Here is a 19,426-nt window from a genome sequence, read left to right on the forward strand (position 1 = left end):
ATATTTCATTTATATGAAATGTCTGGAATGAATCAACCATAGAAAGTAGGCTGGCGATTGCCCAGGGCCTGCAGTGGGTACTAGAGAGTTAGCGCAAAGGTCTCTTCTTGGGGACAATGAGGGTGCTCTAGAGTCAGAGCATGGCGCTGGTTACGAGACTGTGAATTTACTAAAAAATCAATTTGTTGTAAAAACAAAAAAGTGAAGGCTGAGAGAAAAGGGAGCAGTACAGAATTGAAAAGAAACTACCTTTAATTCCTGTGTAACTTCCTAATCTAACATTTCCTTTCTGGTTATTATAGCCCTCACGGTTATTGTAAAGAAAATTAGAAACAGAAGAAGGTATTATTTTAATGTTCATTACCTGGGGAGATAATCGCCACTTGGGTTTTAATATATTCCCTTCTGATCTTTCTGCAGCCATGTATACATTTTAAAATTAGGATCATGCCATGTTTTCAGTTTTGTGTATCATCAGCTAGGTATGACGCTTACGCACGTTCCTGGGCAATGGAACCTACCAGGAAAAAAAAAAGCCTGGTGTTTGGAAAGTGAGAAATATCCTGTCTGGCTAAAATTATGAATTTTTTTAAAATGGCATTTTTTTTAAAAGACCTGGTGCTGCATCTCAGTAGTGGTGCATGTACCTAGAACAAAGGAAGCCTTGGGTCCCATCCCCGTTACCAAAGAGAAAAAGACAGACGTGCTGGGCACAGTGACGCCCTCCTATAATCCCAGCTCCTGGGAGACAGGGGCAGCAGGATCTGTGGTCCAGGCTAGGCTTGGCTATATGTGAGTTCAAAGCCAGCTTGTGCCAAGGGAGACCCTTCTCAAAAAGGAAGGGGAGGAGGAAGAGGGGTAAAGGAAGGAGGAGGGGGGAGAAGGACGGGGAGGAGGAGGAAGGGGGAGGAGGAGGAGGGGGAGGAGGAAAAGGAAGAAGAGGAGGAGGAGGAAGAGGAGGAGGAGGAGGAAGAGGAGGAGGAAGAGGAGGAGGAGGAAGAGGGGGAGGAGGAGAAGGAGGAGGAGGGGGAGGAGGGGTAGAAGGAGGAGGAGGAACCCATGCCTGTTTCTTACTGCCTCAAGCTTCTTTCCTCCCTGCTGAACATAAGGCCTCTTTCTTAGGGATTAGTTTCCCCAAATCATGGTTCAGGGATTTTTGTTTGATTTCATACCTGAAATTTGGTCCTGTAGAAATCACGTAATAAATGGTCTGACATCGACAGGAAGGGATAACTCCAGTCATAACGGCAATACCCAGTGTCCCAGAGCAACGAAATCTGGTTTCCATGTCACTGGGCTTTCTAATGGCCCTGTGTACAACTCACATCCCGCTGTTACTTCTAGGGAACGTGTATACAGCTTGAGAGCCATCCACCGTTGCTAAACCACTCCATCTGATGGGCAGTAATAGTAAAGGTGTCAGCTCATGACCCACAAGAACCACTAGGCCTGGCTTTGGTCAGTCCCCACCCTGCACATCCAGCCATGGGAGTCCCACCCTGCATGCTTGTCCAGCCATGGGGAAAACACTGTCACAGTCTGTGTCCCTAATATGTTGTCAGTTCAGTTAGACAGTGGGAACGGGAAGCTAAAAACCCCAACTATGTCTAGAATGACTTAGTTAAGTGTCATGGTTTGGAGGCTGGAGAGGTGGTGGCCCAACAGTTAAGAGTGCTTTGTTGCTCTTGAAGAGAGCCAGCATTCAATTCCCAGCACACGTATCAGGCCACTCACAAGCACCCATAACTCCAGCTCCAGATCTGATGCCCTCTCTGGCTTCTATGGGCATTGCCTTCATGTATGCATACACTCATGTACAGACACACACATACACACAAGTAAAAATAAAATAAATAATAATGAGATGGTTTGCTCGAGGGGCCCGAAATACTCAGGCTCATGAAGGCAGAAAGTGGGGTGGGATACGTGGATCTGGAAGGGATCTGGTGGGCCAGCTGTTCAGTTGCTGATACAAGTTCGGTACAGAAATGGAAGAAGTTCAGATGACACAGGGGTCAGTTGCGTGACAGTGGATGTTCTCAATGCCACTGGGCTGGACACAAAAGTGGCGAGTTTCTCGATACTGTAACACCATTAAGGAATAACTCATAATAATAAGATATAAGTGATAAGAAGAATAAAGAGAAGCTGGAGAGATGTCTCAGTACCTAAGAGCACTGGCTGATCTTCCAGAGGACCCAAGTCTAGTTCCCAGCACCAACATGGAGGCTCTCAACAACCTGTAACTCCAGTCCAGGGGTTCTGGCGCCCTCTTCTGGCTTCTGTAGGCACCTTCACGCATGTGCACATATCCACACACATGTATACATAAATAGAAGTAAACATTTTGAAGAAAAAATAATAATAAGCCCAAATCACACTTGGTGAATTTTTGACTCCTTATTGGAAATGAGATCCTGTATTTAAAAAAAAATGAAACTGCATAATAGATATTCTGTTAAATAGAAAGTAAAGGATAAAGCTGGGCATGGTGTGCACGCACTCAGAGGCCAAGGCAGGAGGATCACAAGTTCAAGGCCAACTTGAGCTGTGTAGTAAGTTCCACAACAACCTGAAATACATAGTAAGACCTCAAACAAACAAAACATTAGTTAATTAATTAGTTGTTGAGTTAGTCAAATTTAAATGTACAGGACAAAAGCTTATCAAGAGAAGACACTGTGTACAGACGAGACCTAACTCAACAGATCTCTCATGAGGGAGCCCATGCTGATCTCTCTGCTCAGCACTTACAGCCTCTATAGATCCCTCCATGTGTCTACTGTGCTCAGTGTTGAAAGCAGCCATGTGTCTCTGGAATGAGGGTCAGTCGTTTTCACTGGGACCCCTACCACCAAAGTGGGGACCAGAATGGCTCACATCTCAGAGGTCCTTCCAGCTTCCAACTCAACCAATCCAGAAGCTGCTACACACACCCAGCCAAGCCCCAGTCCACGTTCATATCTGGGATTTTTTTTTTCAAACCTTTGCTGAGAACGTATCCACTGGCTCCCTCCAATGAGAGCTGCGCAAGTCTAGGTCAATCATAGTCTATCCTGAGTGGTCAGCTCCTTTCTTGGCTCATTGCTGGTCTGCCGCCCACATGCCCTGGGTGATTGGCATGTTGCTGGTCTGCTGTATGTGTATTCTGGGTGACTGGCTCAAACTGGGGCTTTTCCTGTTGAAATGGTAAGTCTGTGAAGAAGAGATACTTTCCTAACCAAGCTTGAGTTCTTAGACTTGTCCCAGAGCTGTTACAAAGGCGCTGGAGGCTGCTGGTGAGAAAGAAAAGAAAACAACAGTAACTAAATGTCTTTTTAAAAAATACCCAGAAGCCCAGGACTTCCGGTTATTACTGGAGCCACATATACACATGCACACAAACATCACATCACATAACACACACCACACACACACACACACACATACTCCATACACCACACCATACACCACACACATACACACACTCCATACACCACACCATATACACCACACACACACACTCCATACACCACACCATACACCACACACACACACATACACACACACACACTCCATATACCACACCATACCACACCATATACCACACACACATACACCGTCCATACACCACACACACACCACACACATGTACACACACCATACCATACCATATACCACACACACACATACACCGTCCATACACCACACACACACACCACACATGTACACACACCATATACCTCATCATACACATACATACACACACACACATGCACACACACCACATACCACACCATACACACCACAGCATACACATACATGCACACCACACAAACACACACCACACATATATGCACACACACCACACACATACCACACCATACACACATCATACAGAGAGAGAGAGAGAGAGAAATAAAATACAATGAATTTAAAAATAACGTTCATGAGGGAGGCAGGAGAGAGCTTGTAGAAAGGATTTTGGCTCGCCCAGCATTTTCTTCTCACACACAGTAACTAGCTCTTTCTACTGACTTAGAAAAAGACATCACCAGCTGGCTGGGCAATAACACATGGGAAATTGAAGACAGTCCTGTAATTAAGTTCATGAGAGGCCGATTCTTCTGGCCATATTTCAAACACCCGTAATGTCTTCTCATCCATTCTACCCAAACGACTTTACTTCATAATATATTCAGAGCGGGAGGAAAAAAATATATGTAATGGATTCTTCTGAGATATTCAATTAGTTCAATAAAAAGAGGAAAATAATTTTTCAACAAAGAAGTTTAGCCAAATGGCTAAAGCTGACAGTGAAGAACTGGCTGTGAAGTAATTCTGTGTTTCTTTGAAGTTGTTGCTCTAACAAAAGTTGGTGATGCGCCCCCATGAGGAAGAGCCCGCCCTGGTGATTAATCACACACATTCCTATTCCATGTGTGTTTATCTGAATGTTCGTTCTGCATCTGTCTTTGGGTGCTGACACATTTCAATTCCCAGCAGGCCAGGGGAGGCTCTCTGTTTCCACTGCTCAGAGCTCACTCTTCATCTCCCTTCAAGCTGATTTCTTCCCCATTAATGGAAAACAAAACAGGACAAAGTAAGGCATGTCTGGAACGCCCTCCCTGCACAGCCCCAGAGCTTCTCCTTACTTATGGTGAATGCGGGGTTTCATTTGGATCTGGGTTTCTTTCTTATGGACAGGGACAGTTAAAGCAAGACTCACCCCCTAACCCAGGCCCATCTCAGACTCACTGTCGTGCAGGCTAGTTTTATGTCTACTAGACACAAGCTGTAGCCACCTGAGAGGAGGGGACCTCAATTGAGAGAATGTTGCCATCAGATTGACCTACGTGTGAGCCTTTTATTGATTGATAATTGATGGGGGAGGGCCCAGCCCATTGTGGGTGGGGCCATCCCTGGGCTGGCGGTCCTGGGTTCTGTAAGAAAGCAGGCTGAGCAAGCCTTGAGGAGCAAGCCAGTAAGCAGCACCCTGCCATGGCCTCTGCATCAGCTCCTGCCTCCAGGATCCAGTTCTGAGTTCTCTCAGTGATGGACTAGAACTGTAAGATAAAATAATAGCTTCCTCCCCAAGTACATTTTGACTATGGTGTTTTACCACAGCAAAAGAACTCTAGATGAGATGTCATGATCCTCCTGCCTCAGCCTCCCAGATCATTTTCTTACCTTGCATTTCAGCTCCCCGTGCTCTCTGCAAAGCTGACATCTGTCTTTGAACTTCAGGCATCTGACAGGCATCCTCTAGCATGCTGCTTTCCCAGGAAGGTTTCTAACTCAGCTTTCCCATTTCTCCCAAGCTCCGTACTTCTGCAGAGTGTACTGAGCCTGAGGGGTCATTAGCACGAACACACCTGGACTGGTGGTCCCTTGGCAAACTTTGCTGGTCCTCTGATGCCCTCACCTGAGCCTCATCACCAAGACAAGGCATTTCCCCTGTGCAAACTACCCATATTGTGCCCCTCTTGATCCACTGTGGAGACTCTCCTATATATGCAGCTGTGTGGTTTCTATCAATGAGTCAGATCACGTTATTCCACCACCCCTGCTTAAAAAGGCATTTATCTTTATGTATATGGTTGGTTCGCCTGTATATAATCTTTCTTTCATGTACATGCAGTGCACAAGAAGGCCAGAAGAGGGCGACAGATCCCTTGGAAATAGAGTTATTGAGTCCTGAGCTATCATGTGGGTGCTGGGCATAGAACCTGGGTCTTTTGAAAGAGCAGCTAGGGCTCTCAACCTTGGAGCCATCTCTCCAGCCCCACAACTCCCTTTTAAAACCTCTGGTGGGAGACAGGGGAGATGGCTAAGAGGTGAAAGGCACTTGCTGCCAAGTCCAATGACCTGAGTTTGATCCCTGGGACCCACAAGGTGGAAGGAGAGAATTGACTCCCCCAAGTTATCCTCTGAGTTGCACAAGTACACACCTGTGCGCACACACACACACACACACATACACATACACATGCATACATACATACACACACACAGTGTAATAAAAAGTGATTGTAAATATTTGCATCAGGCCACCACTTGGAGACCATCAATAAAGTACTGTGACATATTGAGGTATGTCTGATCCTCATGGGAATAGGAGACATGTAAATGCTTATCATTTGCAGCCTAAACATTGGCTCTAACTCTTCTAAGTGATCACTGGAAACCAAGTTTGGTGGCATGTGTCCGCAATCCCAGTAGTCAGAAAGGTAAGGCAGGAAGATTGTCGCTTGGAGGCCAGACTGACCTACAGAATAAGGCACTATCTCCAAATCCCAAGGCTTGGGGGAAGATGTGACTCAGTTGTAATGCACTTGCCTTGCATGTGTAACACATACCTGTGATTCCAGTGCCCAGGAAGCTGAGGCAGGAGGATCACAGATTCTAGTACAGACCGACAAAAGTGTCATCTTTTACCATCAGCCCAGCTGATGTAAAACTGTTACTAGATAATGAGCATAACACACCAGGTGTGGATCCCAGCAAGTGAGCTGGTAGACCAACGTCCTGCTACAGCAGTGGCTCACGAGTGCCTCCTTTCCCCACAGGCAACCCTCCTGCAACTGGCACCGGGACTCTGCTGATAACCCTAGAGGACATTAATGACAACGCTCCTGTCATTTACCCAACTGTGGCTGAGGTCTGCGATGATGCCAGAAACCTCAGCGTGGTCATTCTGGGGGCTTCGGACAAGGACCTTCACCCCAACACAGACCCCTTCAAGTTTGAGATTCATAAACAGACAGTCCCTGATAAAGTCTGGAAGATCTCCAAAATCAACAGTAAGTCAGCGACCGCAAGTGGCCGTCCTTGGTTCATTCAGTTTGAACTTCTGTTCTCCTTCCCATAGGTTCCCACAGGTGATTTCAGGTGTGTGTGTGTGTGTGTGTGTGTGTGTGTAACTGTGTGTGTGAGTGTGTGTATGAGTGTGTGTATATGTGTCTCTGTGTGTGCATGTGTGTGTCTGTGTGTGTGTGAGTATCTGTGCAAGCATGGCTGTTCTGCCTTCTGTTTCTTCCTTTTTGTTGTCTTCACCTTAGGCAGCGTGTCCTCATTCTAGTGACTACTGTGTCCCCAGCATTCCCTGGGCCATTTGGTGCTCCTTGTGTTTCTATGAGAGTGCCCCCATTAGAAGCTGGTTCTTTGTCCTTCTTATTCCATTTTTTGCTTTAGTTAAGCAACACAAGAATAGACAAATAGGTGATAGATAGATAGATAGATATATAGATAGATGATAGAAGCTTCCTGCTTCTCAAACCTCTCCTGGCTCTACTGGGGGCTCTGATGGGGGCTCCATTCCCTTTACTCTCTGCAGCACCTTGGAACATTTCTGGCCCGCCTCCTTCCATTAGAGAGTCTGAGTTGATAACACTCACCCTCCATTGCACACTACAGACTTCTTCTTGACTCAGCCTTGCTGGTGGCCCTGGTCTTCATCATTGGCTTTGATACTATCTTCATGTGCCCCTCACTCAAGATGACTGTCACACGCAACCTCTCTTTCCCCCTGCCTTTCCACAGGGGTGGGCAGAATTGAAATGTGGCCCACCACTGACCAGCGACCTTACTAATTACAAAGCACTTCAGAGTCCTGCTATCCCACACACTTCCTTCCCAGCATGAACTGAGTTTGCCTTGTCTTCAGTGATGAACTTCTCCTGCTATCAATGCCATCAGAGTTCACTTTTTGCACCAGTGACAGAATGGGACGGTGGCGGAGGATGAGACTGTATTGTATGATTGAGCATAGAAATTTCTATTCGAGAAAGTCTAGAGTCCATTATTACAGAACCAAATTATAGAACCTGTCCTAATGAAGACACTGTCTCGAAACATTCATCCCATGCAGCCTGTTGCCACTGAGTGTATTTTATTGAATGTTCATAGATTTCATTCTCACCTTCCTATGACTAAACGTTATTTGCACACAGTGACTTCTGTGCACACCAAAGCCGCAGAGCCTCACTCTGCCTCTCACAGAGGGCTTCTCTTCTCTCACAAGGACTTCCTGTCTTGCAGACACCCACGCCCTCGTGAGCCTTCTTCAGAATCTGAACAAGGCAAACTACAACCTGCCCATCATGGTGACAGATTCAGGGAAGCCACCCATGACGAACATCACGGACCTCAGGGTGCAGGTGTGCTCTTGCAAGAACTCCAAAGTGGACTGCAACGGGGCTGGGGCCCTGCACCTCAGCCTCAGCTTGCTGCTGCTCTTCTCTCTCCTCAGCTTATTGTCAGGTAAGTCTGCTTGGCTCCACATGCTTGCATGTGCGCCCATAAACCTCACCACATAGCACCTGACTCTTCAATATGTCTTCCCAAGGAAGTCTGTCCCCTACATCTTTAGCTGGTATCCATGTGCTTGGAACTCTCACATGTAAAACTGTTCCAGTCAACTTTTAAAGGCATCTAGGTGGTCTCCTGCCAGCTGAAGGAGATGTTGGAAGAGGCTCTGCTATTTTGCAAACCAGGCGACAAGCAAAACCTCCTATTGGTGCCACTTGCTTGGAACTAAATGCACCAAAATTGGCCAACTGGCCTACCACGGATGCAAGCTATTCCCATCCTGTTTTGGATGGCAAATGTCCTGCACAGGCTCATGTGTTTGAGCACTTGGTTGCTACTGTTTGAGGAGGCGGGACCTACCTGAAAGAAACGGGGTGTTGGGGGGACTGAACTTGGGGGTTATGACCTGTCCTGCTCTCAGAAAGAGCTCTCTGCCTCCTGTAACCCCTTGTAACAACAGTACCTCAGTGCTGTTGCTTGAGGCTGAGCCCTGGCTGGATTATGCCTTCCGTGGTAGACTATATCACCTGAACTGTGAACCAAAATAAGCCCCTCCTTCCCTGAGTTGTTTCTAGGAGGTATTTTGGTTGCAGTGAGGAGAAGGGTAACTCACACAAAACACTTGTAAAAGTTTCCAATGGACAGAGATGAAAGTTGAGTTATAGTAAAATATGTTTTGCCCAAGCATGATGGTTTTTAATCCTTTGCTTGGTCCAAACCCACAGGAATAAGGGCCCTGAATGTGGGATGTTGAGGGGGAGGACCAGGAATGAGGAATAGAGAAGACAAAGCTGGGACCAGGAGAGTGCCTGTGCCATGCAAGTTTATTAAGTACAGCATCTTACATGTTATATATAAGGAGAGAAAGTCAAGGTCCTCAGAGATCTTAATCAGATAATACTGGCAAAGAGAACACAGGAAACCTCAGACTCATCGGTCTTAGGACTGACAACCATAGCCCTTCAGATAACTATGGTCCTTCAGAGAAGAAAGCCAAGTTCCCAGGAACAGAAACCTTAACTCCTTTGAGGCACCAGACCCAGACCCAGACCCAGAGACCCAGAGACCCAGAGAGAGTCCCAGAGAGAGACCCAGAGATCCAGAGACAGACCCAGAGACCCAGAGACAGACCCAGAGAGAGACCCAGAGACCCAGACACCCAGAGACCCAGACACCCAGACACCCAGACACCCAGACCCAGACCTAGACCCAGACCCAGACCCAGACAGACACAGATACAGACACAGGAGTAGACCTTACCAAGTCTGCCCTTGGTCTGCCCCTAAGCAAGAGCAGAAAGCTTGCATTCCCTTTGTTCTTTTATCAGGGCTTCTGAGAAAGCCTTGGACCAGTGTGGTTCTCAACGTTTAATAGATTTAATGTTGGTGTCTGGTCTTTAATCCAAATACTCAGAAGGCAGAGGCAGGTGGATCTCTGTGAATTCAAGACCAGCATAGTCTACATAGTAAGTTCCAGGCTACACAGTGAGACTTGTTTCCTAATAATAGGAAGGAAGGAATGAAGGAAGGAAGGAAGGAAGGAAGGAAGGAAGGAAGGAAGGAAGGAAGGAAGGGACGGAGGGAGGGACGGAGGGAGGGAGGGAGGAAGAAGGGAAGGAAAGAAGGAAAGAATAAAATCGTATCTATAACTCATGCTTCCTTTCAGTAACTATGAAATCGTTATTACCTGTATAAACTCTAATACGATGACACATCATTTTGAGTAAGATTTATTAGGCGGATATCTTTGTTGGAGTTTTATTGGTATGAGGAGACACCATAACAAAAGCAACTCCTCTAAAGGAAAATACTTAATTGGGGCTGGCTTACAGTTTCAGAGGTTTAATACATTATCATCATGAAGGGAAACACAGTAGCATGCAGGCAGACATGGTGCTGGAGAAGCTGAGAGTTCTACATCTTGATCTCTAGGCAGTAGGAGGCTGTGTGCCACATTAGACCTAGCTTGAACATACAGACCTCAAAGCCCGTCCCCACAATGACACACTTCTTTCATCAAGGCCACACCTACTCCAACAAGGGCACACCTCCTAATAGTGCCGCTCCTTATGGGCTAAGCATTCAAACACATGAGTCTATGGGGGCCATTCCTATTCAAACCACCACAGCTAAGTAACATAAATCAGAGAATGAAGTGAGCGTGTATTGCCAGACTCTCCTGTGGGGGTGATGTTGGTCCGGTTTTAACCTTAGCAGCTGTTCACATCAGCTTCTGCCACTCACAAGGCTCTGGGGCTCTGGTGTTTAAATTTTGAGAAATTACTGGTGTGATCATGGAATGAAAATTTGGTAAAGGTAACACAGTGTGGTACCTCCTGGTGACAGTGACAAGGCAGGCAGGTCAGTAGGAGTCACACATTTCGACATCTGACACTTACAGTGTATGACGCTCTGTGGGTAGGACTCAGGAGGGAAATCCAGACAGTGTGCCACTGGCTGTCTGTGCTCTGCGTCTCCCAGAGTCATGTCATCAGCCTTCCTCCCACCCACCTCTGGCGACTGTGCCATTACCATCCACGATCCTCAAGGCTCCCTCCAAGTCCTCCAGCTCTGTTCCTGCCCCTCATTCTTACCTTGGTCCTTTTGTCTTCACTGGTGACTGCGATGAACTTGTTGTCTTCCTGACTCCAAGCCTATGTGAGAGTTTGAAGGAGAGATAGATGTTCTCCTAAATAGTCTCTGTCAATCAACAGATAAAGGGCTGAGAGGTGGGGAAGTTAGACAAGACTGTAAGAATTCATCCAGCTTCATATGAGATGGGACGACAGCAAACAAAGGCTGAGGGTATAGTAAAAGCAACACACTTGATGGTCCCCTGCTTCGAGGACAGTCTTAGCCCTGATTCTGGGGATCTGGAACATGTCTTTCATGTGCAGACAACCCCTGGGGTCTGTGTAGAGGTGCCAGATTTGCTAATGGCTACCGTTAGCCTGCAGGTCATCCTTGTGTAGTATCAGCTGCAGAGATGGGGGTGGATCTCACACCAACTGCATGCAGAACATCAAGAGAACTAACTATCTGATATGTCTCTACCCATACCCTGACCCTACTTCATTGGAAACCCCAATGCTGGAGGTGTGGCTCCTAAATCTCCTCACATCAAAAGCTCACAGGGTGGCAGATAATGAACACACAGCAGGAATCGGGAATCGGGTGGACTGTCTTATCACAGAGCCCCTGTCCCATCCACACTCTGCTCATGCACTGTCTCCCTGGGTTGATTCTTCGGGAAGAAGTGGGAGGGGGAAGGGAATTTCAGGATCCCTGGGTGAAGGTATTTGTGCTGCTGATGCTGCACAAGTTCAAGTCCAGGCCGGTGTGTAGTCAACACAACCACAAGGACGGTTTTTATGACAACAACCTTCCTGAAAGGTATTTGAGACCTTTACAAGATTAAACCATGGATAAAATGGGAGCCTCAGTTAAACATCACCAAGAAGAGAAACCAGATAGCAAGAGTTCAAGACAGTAAAACTGGCAAGCTAGCGGGCTAGCGGCACTTCCCCAAAACACAGACAGACTTTACTCAGTCACGAGACTTGAAAGAATTTGAGGGAAGGGCAGGTAAGCCAGAAGGACCTCTTTTCTGTCTTATGCCTCACCTGGTAAAGATGCTTGTCACCAAGCCTGACAAGGTGATTTCATTCCTCAAGACCCACTTAGTGGAAGGAGAGGATCAATTCCAGCATGTACATAAACACACACACATGTACACACACACATGTACACACACACACATGTACACACACACACATGTACACACACACACTCACACACAAACATACACACACATGTGTACACACACATGTACACACACACACTCACACAAACATACACACACACATACACAAACACACACACACAAACATACACACACACACTCACACATACACATGCACGTACACACACACAAACATACACGCACACTAAAAATAATATTAAAGATTTAAGCATGAACTTCAAACATACAGCATAATAGCCCAATCTGGCCCTCCACCTGTGTGTGTTAATAAAGTTTTATTAGTGCACAACCCCGTCCACTTATGCACATTCTGTCTGTGGTTGCTTGCGATTACAGTGGCAAAGGTGAATATTTTTCAGTGACTACATGGTCTACAACCTGGCCCTTTACAGAGAGAGCTTGCTGACACCTGCCTTATAGAGCATCGTCCATAAAACTACAACAGCTGTAGGAGAAGCTGATACCAGGCAGCACAGGAAGCCAACTTGAGTCCTCCTCTATTCAAACAATATTCAGGGCCATCCAACCTGGCACTGATGCTCTGACGTCCACACCTTATTTTCCTGTGCCCTTTGCTGGCCTGATGATTTTATTCCACTCCATAGACGAGGAAACCGAAGCTCAGGGAGGCTCCCAGGTGAGCCAGTGGGTGGGGAAGCCAGCATTGACTGCCTCCTTTATGGAAGCAGATGCCACACATTTGCATTTATTACAGTATAAATGGCTTTCTCTGATGACCGAGAATTGACTGGAAGGCTCTGTACCCCCTTTCTCTGACATCTTTTTTCAAAGGGGAAATAAAACTAACAGCATGGAGAGTGATTTTAAAATGTAAATGAAGTTATCTCGTTACTGTCAGTGGTGCCAAGTAAGTAACATGCTGATGGCACAGACAGGCTTCATGAACCATCTATGAATGCCCTCCCTACAAACCAAATGGCTGGGTTGCTGTTGTTGTTGTTGTTGTTGTTGTTCCAAGTACAGTTGTGGTTTGATGGTAAGCCTCTGCAAAGAGCTCTAAAGGAAAGGACTTGGTCAGAAACCTTGTTGACTGTGATTTTAGGCTTAATTCACCAGAATTGGCAAGAAAATGGTCTGAGGGTTAGGTGAAGAATCTTACAAGTTTCAAAATTAAATGACCCTGGGTTTGGGGGACAGAGGGAGTCACTTAAGAACAACTTGCACGCTGTAAGGAAGCAGGGGGCGGGAGGGCTCAGTAAAGAGCATGGTTTGCAAGCATGAAGTTGTGAGTTCAGTCCCCAGAACTCACATCTAACAAACCAAAGCCAGGAGCAGCAGCTGCCTCATCCTTGTGGTGCTTGGCAGGGGAGAGAGGAGGATCCCGGGGCCTGACGGCCAGTCATTCTAGACCGCAAGGCAAGTCCTGGGCCGGTGAGACAGATGGGCAGCATCTGAGGGATGCTGCCTGAGGCTGCTCTCCCGCCTGTGACTCACATACACATGACAACGGGCTCAGGCTAGAGAGGCTGGAGAGATGGATCTGTGGCTCTGAGTGTTTACAGTTGTGTCGGAGGATGGAGCTGGGGTCCCAGCTCCCACATCAGACAACTCAAAACCACCTGTAACTCCAGCTCTCAGGGATTTGTTTCTCCCTTCTGGCATCAGTGAGTAACACACACACACACACACACACACACACACACACACACGTACACATGCAGGTATACACAGACACACACACACACATGAATACACACATGCATGTACACACAGATACACATACACACATGAACACATACACACACATACACACATACAGAAACACGCACATGCACTCACACACACTAAAATCAATATTTTCCTTTAAAAAAAAAAGAGAATGCTTTCTTTTTTAGAACGTTTAAAGATGAGCCAAAGATGGTCTTTTTTTTTATTTAATCTCTATTAAAATGTTATTTGCATTTTTAAAAATCCAGCTTAAGTGAATGTTGGCGGCTGTATCCAGCTGCCAGCCTCACCGTAATGGGGGCACTCTCTCTGCTATTGATCCTTCCCTTGAATGCAGGGCTCACGGAGCTGCTTTCCCTAATGACAGGTTTGCCTCTCTCTAGAATTTCCTAGAGTGCCTCTACTCCTCACTCCCTTCTGCTGTGAGATGCGCAGTGGGCACAGGGGAGACCCTAAATGACAGAGGCCATACAGAAAAGCTGTCCTCTGCTGGCAGCCAACGCCAGGCAGGCTTTGCAGAGACACTGTGGTTCTTCAAGGCCATTCAACTTTAGGGACACCGAAAGTTGACCCTCGAGGGATTTCTTTGTGATGCACACGGCAGCAAAATGCTCTGCGTAAATTATATAAATTACCTCATGGATTCATCTCAGCAGCTCACTTACATGATTATCTAGATTGACCTAAAACAGGGATCGGAGACTAGCATTGAAAAAACATAGGGCTGCAGCCTAATTTAATGGAGGATCTCACTCAGCCCCCATTTTTTTTTTTATTTTAGCCAAGTTGTCCCCTAAGGAACAGCTGCCCATGTCTAGAATCACTTCTCACTGTCATGACAAGGAGGATGCTGCTAGTGGCACCTAGTGGAGAGAGGCGGGGACAGGGCTAAAGGGTCTCAGAGGCAGGAGATGGATGGCACCTGCCCAAAGAGCTACCTGGCCCCAAATGTCACGTATGCACGTATGAGCACCAAAGCTGAGGAGCCCGGTGCCCACACTTGGCACATGTGGGTATCAGGAGCGTGGCAGCAACGAGAAGGATGGGTGGCTTCTGATCACTTAAAAAACCAAAGGGGGGGGGGGGGCAGGTGGTGTGGAACACGCCTTTAATCCCAGCACTTGGGAGGCAGAGGCAGGTGGATTTCTGAGTTTGAGGCCAGCCTGGTTGGTCTACAGAGTGAGTTCTAGGACAGCCAGAGCTACACAAAGAAACCCTGTCTCAAAAAACCAAAAAAAAAAAAAAAAAAAAAAAAGGGGGGGGGGTGGGGGGACAGGCTCTAGAGAGATGGCTTAGTCTACAGGCCTGAGGTCTTGAGTTCAAATCCACCCCCTACCCCCTATAAAACACTAGGCGTCGTGGTGGTACATGCCTTTATCCTGGTGGGACATGCCTTTTCCCCCAGTGCTGGGGATCCTGGAACAGGAGGATCTGGGGAGCTCACTGGTCAGGCAATCTAATTAAATCTGTATGGCCCAAGTCAGTGAGAGTCCCTAGCTCTTAAAATGAGGTGAAGTGTTATTGTGGATGACACCTGACTTTGACCTCTGGGGGCCTACACACACACACACTAAAAAAGACTACATATACAATCTGAGCTGGACATGATGGCTCACACCTTAGGGAGGGGCTGGTGAGATAGCTCAGCGGTTAAGAGCACTGACTGCTCTTCTGAAGGTCATGAGTTCAAATCTCACGACCATCTGTAATGAGAAACAAACAAACAAAAAACCTATGGGCTGAAGCGAGCAGGGCTGGTGTGAATGGGGCCAGAGGGAAAAGGGAAATGGGGGGGGGGGTAATAAAAACACTTTAGAAAAAAAAAAAGAAAGAAAGGCTGAGGGAATGAAGGCCACCTTGGGCTCCGCCCTACGTCTCAGGCCAGCCTGGGCTATGTGATGCCCTGCCTCAAAACAACAACAAACATAAAGAACCCTATTACATACACTTCTTCAGAATAGTTATGATTTATAACCATTTGCATCAGACCTGAACACTGTAAGGAGGTAAAGACCACCTCAGGGTGAGTGGGCCCTGGTTGGAGGTGGACCCCAAAATATCTGCAACAGAAGCCCAAAAAGGAGAGGGCCTGGTGAGTCCTTCATCTGGGCTGGAATCAGCACCACCCATGCTGGAGAGAATTAGCAAAAGGAATTGGATCTGGGCATCCTGGGGACAAAGCTCCTCCCTGTTCACAAAGCTGAGATGAGGAGAGAGAGGAGCGTGAGCAGGAACTGGGATGCTGTTAAACCTGCCATTGATGGATACCACTTGTGTCTCATCTTTGGACGATGGAGCTGCACACGTGTGGATGGCTGAGTAGGACATCCAAAGATGTCCTCATCCTGTCCCCCTGAGCTAATGAACAAGTCACATCATTTGATAGTGACACACCTGACATGGTTAGGTCACGTGTCTTGAGATGGACAGATAGACACCCTGCATTAGTAGGACCAGCTTGACATAACTGCACAGTCTTTACAAGAGGGCTGAGGAGCAGCCATATGAGGATAACAGGAAGGTAGAGGCAGGGAGTCAAGATGCCATACTGCTGGCTTTGAACTTCAAGAAGTCACAGAACACATCTGCCTCTAGATTGGACTAGAGAGGAGGTAATTCTTTTTATAAAGGCCTGGGGAGGAATGCAGCCCTGCCCACACACTCATTAAATCCATGAGACTGCTTTCACATCTGTGACTTCCAGAACTGTCAAGGAATCCATGAGTGGGGTTCGAGGTTCATGGTACTGCGGTTGCTTGTTTTGCCGGCAATGGGAAATCAATGAGTCTTTTGCTCTGTGGCAGAATATATATATGGTCAGATAGATGATTGGTGGATCAAGAATAGGTAGGTAGGTAGACAGACAAACAGATAAGAGATGGAGACAGAGATTAGATAGATAGATAGATGATAGATAGATAGATGGATGGATGGATGGATGGATAGATAGATAGATAGATAGATAGATAGATAGATAGATAGATAGGGGTGCCTATCTGGTTCATTGAAGATAGACATGATTGATTAAAGATAGGTATTGGGTAGATAGACAGATAGATGTCTGATTGATTGATTGATTGATAATAGATATGTCTGATTGTTAATAGAAAGAGGTCTGATAGATTAAAGATAGATAAATAGATGGATAGATGATTAATAGGCAGGTAGATAAATGGATAGATGTTAGATAGATAGATAGATAGATAGATAGATAGATAGATAGATAGATAGACAGACAGACAGACAGACAGATAAAAAAGAGAGGTGTATCTACAGGGATGCCCATTGATTGGGCTCTGGGCTCCGCTCAGTGTATTCCTAGCCCAGCACATCTGCGCTAATGATCAGCACACAGGCTCATGTCGACCAGTGTCGACAGCTGCTGATGCTCTCAGGGAAGAAGCCTGATGCCTGAACGCATCAGCACTTTCAGAGCCAACTTCTGTATTTATTGAGGGGTGTGCTGGGCCTCCGATGCCAAGAACTGCTGTACTGCTGGTCTGTACTCACAGCCCCAAGTTCAACTTCTGTAGATGCAGCCAGCAAGATAATTCTGTCTTCAAATGCCACGCTAAAGAAAGAGATAATGTTCAGAGGAGTGTGGTGTGTGTTGGAGCCTGTCAATCACTGGTCTGGTTTACTTGAGTGTTTTGAAGTGAGTTGTGATATTCCCGACCTAATTCTGTACCTTCTCCACTCAGGTCTGTGAGAACGACACGCCTGAAGCTTGACTCCCAAGTTGCCATAGCAACAGGAAAAAGAAAAAAAAAAAAACAGGAAAAAAAAAAAGTCTATCCAAATCTGAAGATTGCCGTTTACAGCTCTCAAACTTCACAACCAGGCCTCAACTGCCCCTCACCCTCCGTTTTCTTTGCAGTTTCATTTAATCTGTACCTCACCAATTGACAGCATCTTCCTGCCTCCTTTGATTAATGGAACCCTCTGGATTTGCCCTGAATGTTTAAAGATCATGCGTGTCACTGGACCTTAGGGAGCAGGAACAATGACTACTTTTTCTGATGTGTCCACATGTTGCTAGCCAGTGCTCCGCCCACGCATCTGTGTGGTGGGTTCCTATCTGTCCCTGTATGGGTATCTGTCTGTGTATAGACCCAGTATTTGTGTAGAAGACTGCAGGAGATACCTGCTTTGGAGATGGTTAGACAGAGGATGTGGACGCTCAGACAGCTCCGCCCTCCAGTCAAGGTCAGTCCAGTAAGCTGTCTGTCACTCACGTGTATAGCAAGGGCCTGCTCAGTCTAAACACTGAATGCTGACCAACCAGCTAGGCAGGTCCAGAGGTTGGGGGTGGGGGAAGGGCAAGGGGAAGAAGTCTTCTCTGCTTAGTAGGACTGCCACCACGCCCCAGTACCACCAGATGCCATGGCTTGATGTCCTTATGCCCAAGAGTGGAGCAAGGCATCTTGCCATCAGAGGCTAAGGGCTGAACTATTCTCCCATGGGCAAGTCTGCCACTGTACCACCCCAGACCCACAGTCCTATGGTCCTTGTGGTGACACAGATCATGGTGGTGGCCCTCTCCCTCCTCGGTGTATGTACAAGTACAAATGTCATCATGGTGTACCTATGAGGAGACCAACAGCACCATCTTGTATGCACATCTATTACCCACACATGTACACACGCATTACGCATATCCGCACCGTTTGTTTCCTATATACAGGCATAAAATAGAGTAAGCCCAGGTAGTTTTTCAAGTACCCTTCCGTGTGACTACCGTTGTTCGCAAAGCTGAGAATAAAAAAGTTGTTCATTATGTCTGGAAAGGAATTCAGTTTTGTCCTGTGAGCATGTCAGGTTAAGAAGAACATCACGGCTCCCACTAGGGTAACCTTCCCATTGACAAACCGTAAATGAACCATCAAAGCTCACACCAAAATGTTTTCTAAGGAATGAAGATAGTGCCGGCCTGGGGCTTCAGAGCCCAGCAGGAGCTAGGGTAAGGTAAGGTAAGTGTCTTGGTATATTTTAATGCTGTGGCTTACTAAAGGTTTCAACCCCACACACAGTGGCACAAACATGCTTTCTACTGCAGTCTGTGTCGCCCCGTGCTTTTGAGTTTGCCTTCCGCCACCAGTAGGGTCATATGTCGTCTGTTGTAGTGAGATTACGTAGGCAGAGATCCACACGCTGCTCTTCGCTTCTGTTTTGGACCATACAGAATGCAGAGATTTTTTTTTCATTAAAATAAATGGGTATCAGTGGTTAAAACTGCTGGGCAGTAGCTCTCCTCTGATTTCTACGTTGTGTCTGGTGTGTCTGACGCTGGATTCTGGATTCAGTTTTTCCACCACTCGGGACCTCCTGTCTTCTGTCGGGAGAATGGGTCTTGAAAGGTGAAGCGGGGCAGCTGGAGAGATATCCCAGTGATTAAGTGAGGAGCATTTACTCCTCAACCTGAGGGCTACGGCTCGGATCCCAGACCCACCACAAACTAAGAGTTCCCACAAAAAATGCCCCAGCTTTGGGTGGGGGAGGTGGACATAGGTGGGAAGATTACTAGGGCTTGCTGGGTTCCCGCCTAACCAAGACACAGCCCCACGATTCAGTGAGGCGCCCTGCCTCGAGGGACTACACGGAGAATAACAGAGAATACTCAGTGCTTGCTACTCCCCTCCACGTGAGAGCACATGAACACACGCACGCGCACACACACAGGAAAGCC

General features: G+C 46.9%; 1 protein-coding gene across 4 annotated transcripts in view; it reads left to right on the plus strand.

Moving 5' to 3' along the window:
- Cdh13 (cadherin 13) overlaps positions 1–18,976 on the plus strand; it is a 1,184,913-nt gene extending 1,165,937 nt beyond the window's left edge. For 3 of the 4 annotated variants that reach the window (XM_017312550.1, XM_006530628.3, XM_011248295.1), the window contains 3 exons: positions 6,549–6,782; positions 8,020–8,241; positions 17,442–18,976. In XM_017312550.1, coding sequence (XP_017168039.1) covers positions 6,549–6,782; positions 8,020–8,241; positions 17,442–17,449 — 464 coding nt within the window. In that variant the 3' untranslated portion in view covers positions 17,450–18,976. The remainder of the gene's footprint in view (positions 1–6,548; positions 6,783–8,019; positions 8,242–17,441) is intronic. The other variant, NM_019707.5, reaches the window with a different exon arrangement.
- Positions 18,977–19,426: the final 450 nt, after the last annotated feature.

Source organism: Mus musculus, chromosome 8 (assembly GCF_000001635.26).
Source record: "Mus musculus strain C57BL/6J chromosome 8, GRCm38.p6 C57BL/6J".
Lineage (NCBI taxonomy): Eukaryota > Metazoa > Chordata > Mammalia > Rodentia > Muridae > Mus > Mus musculus.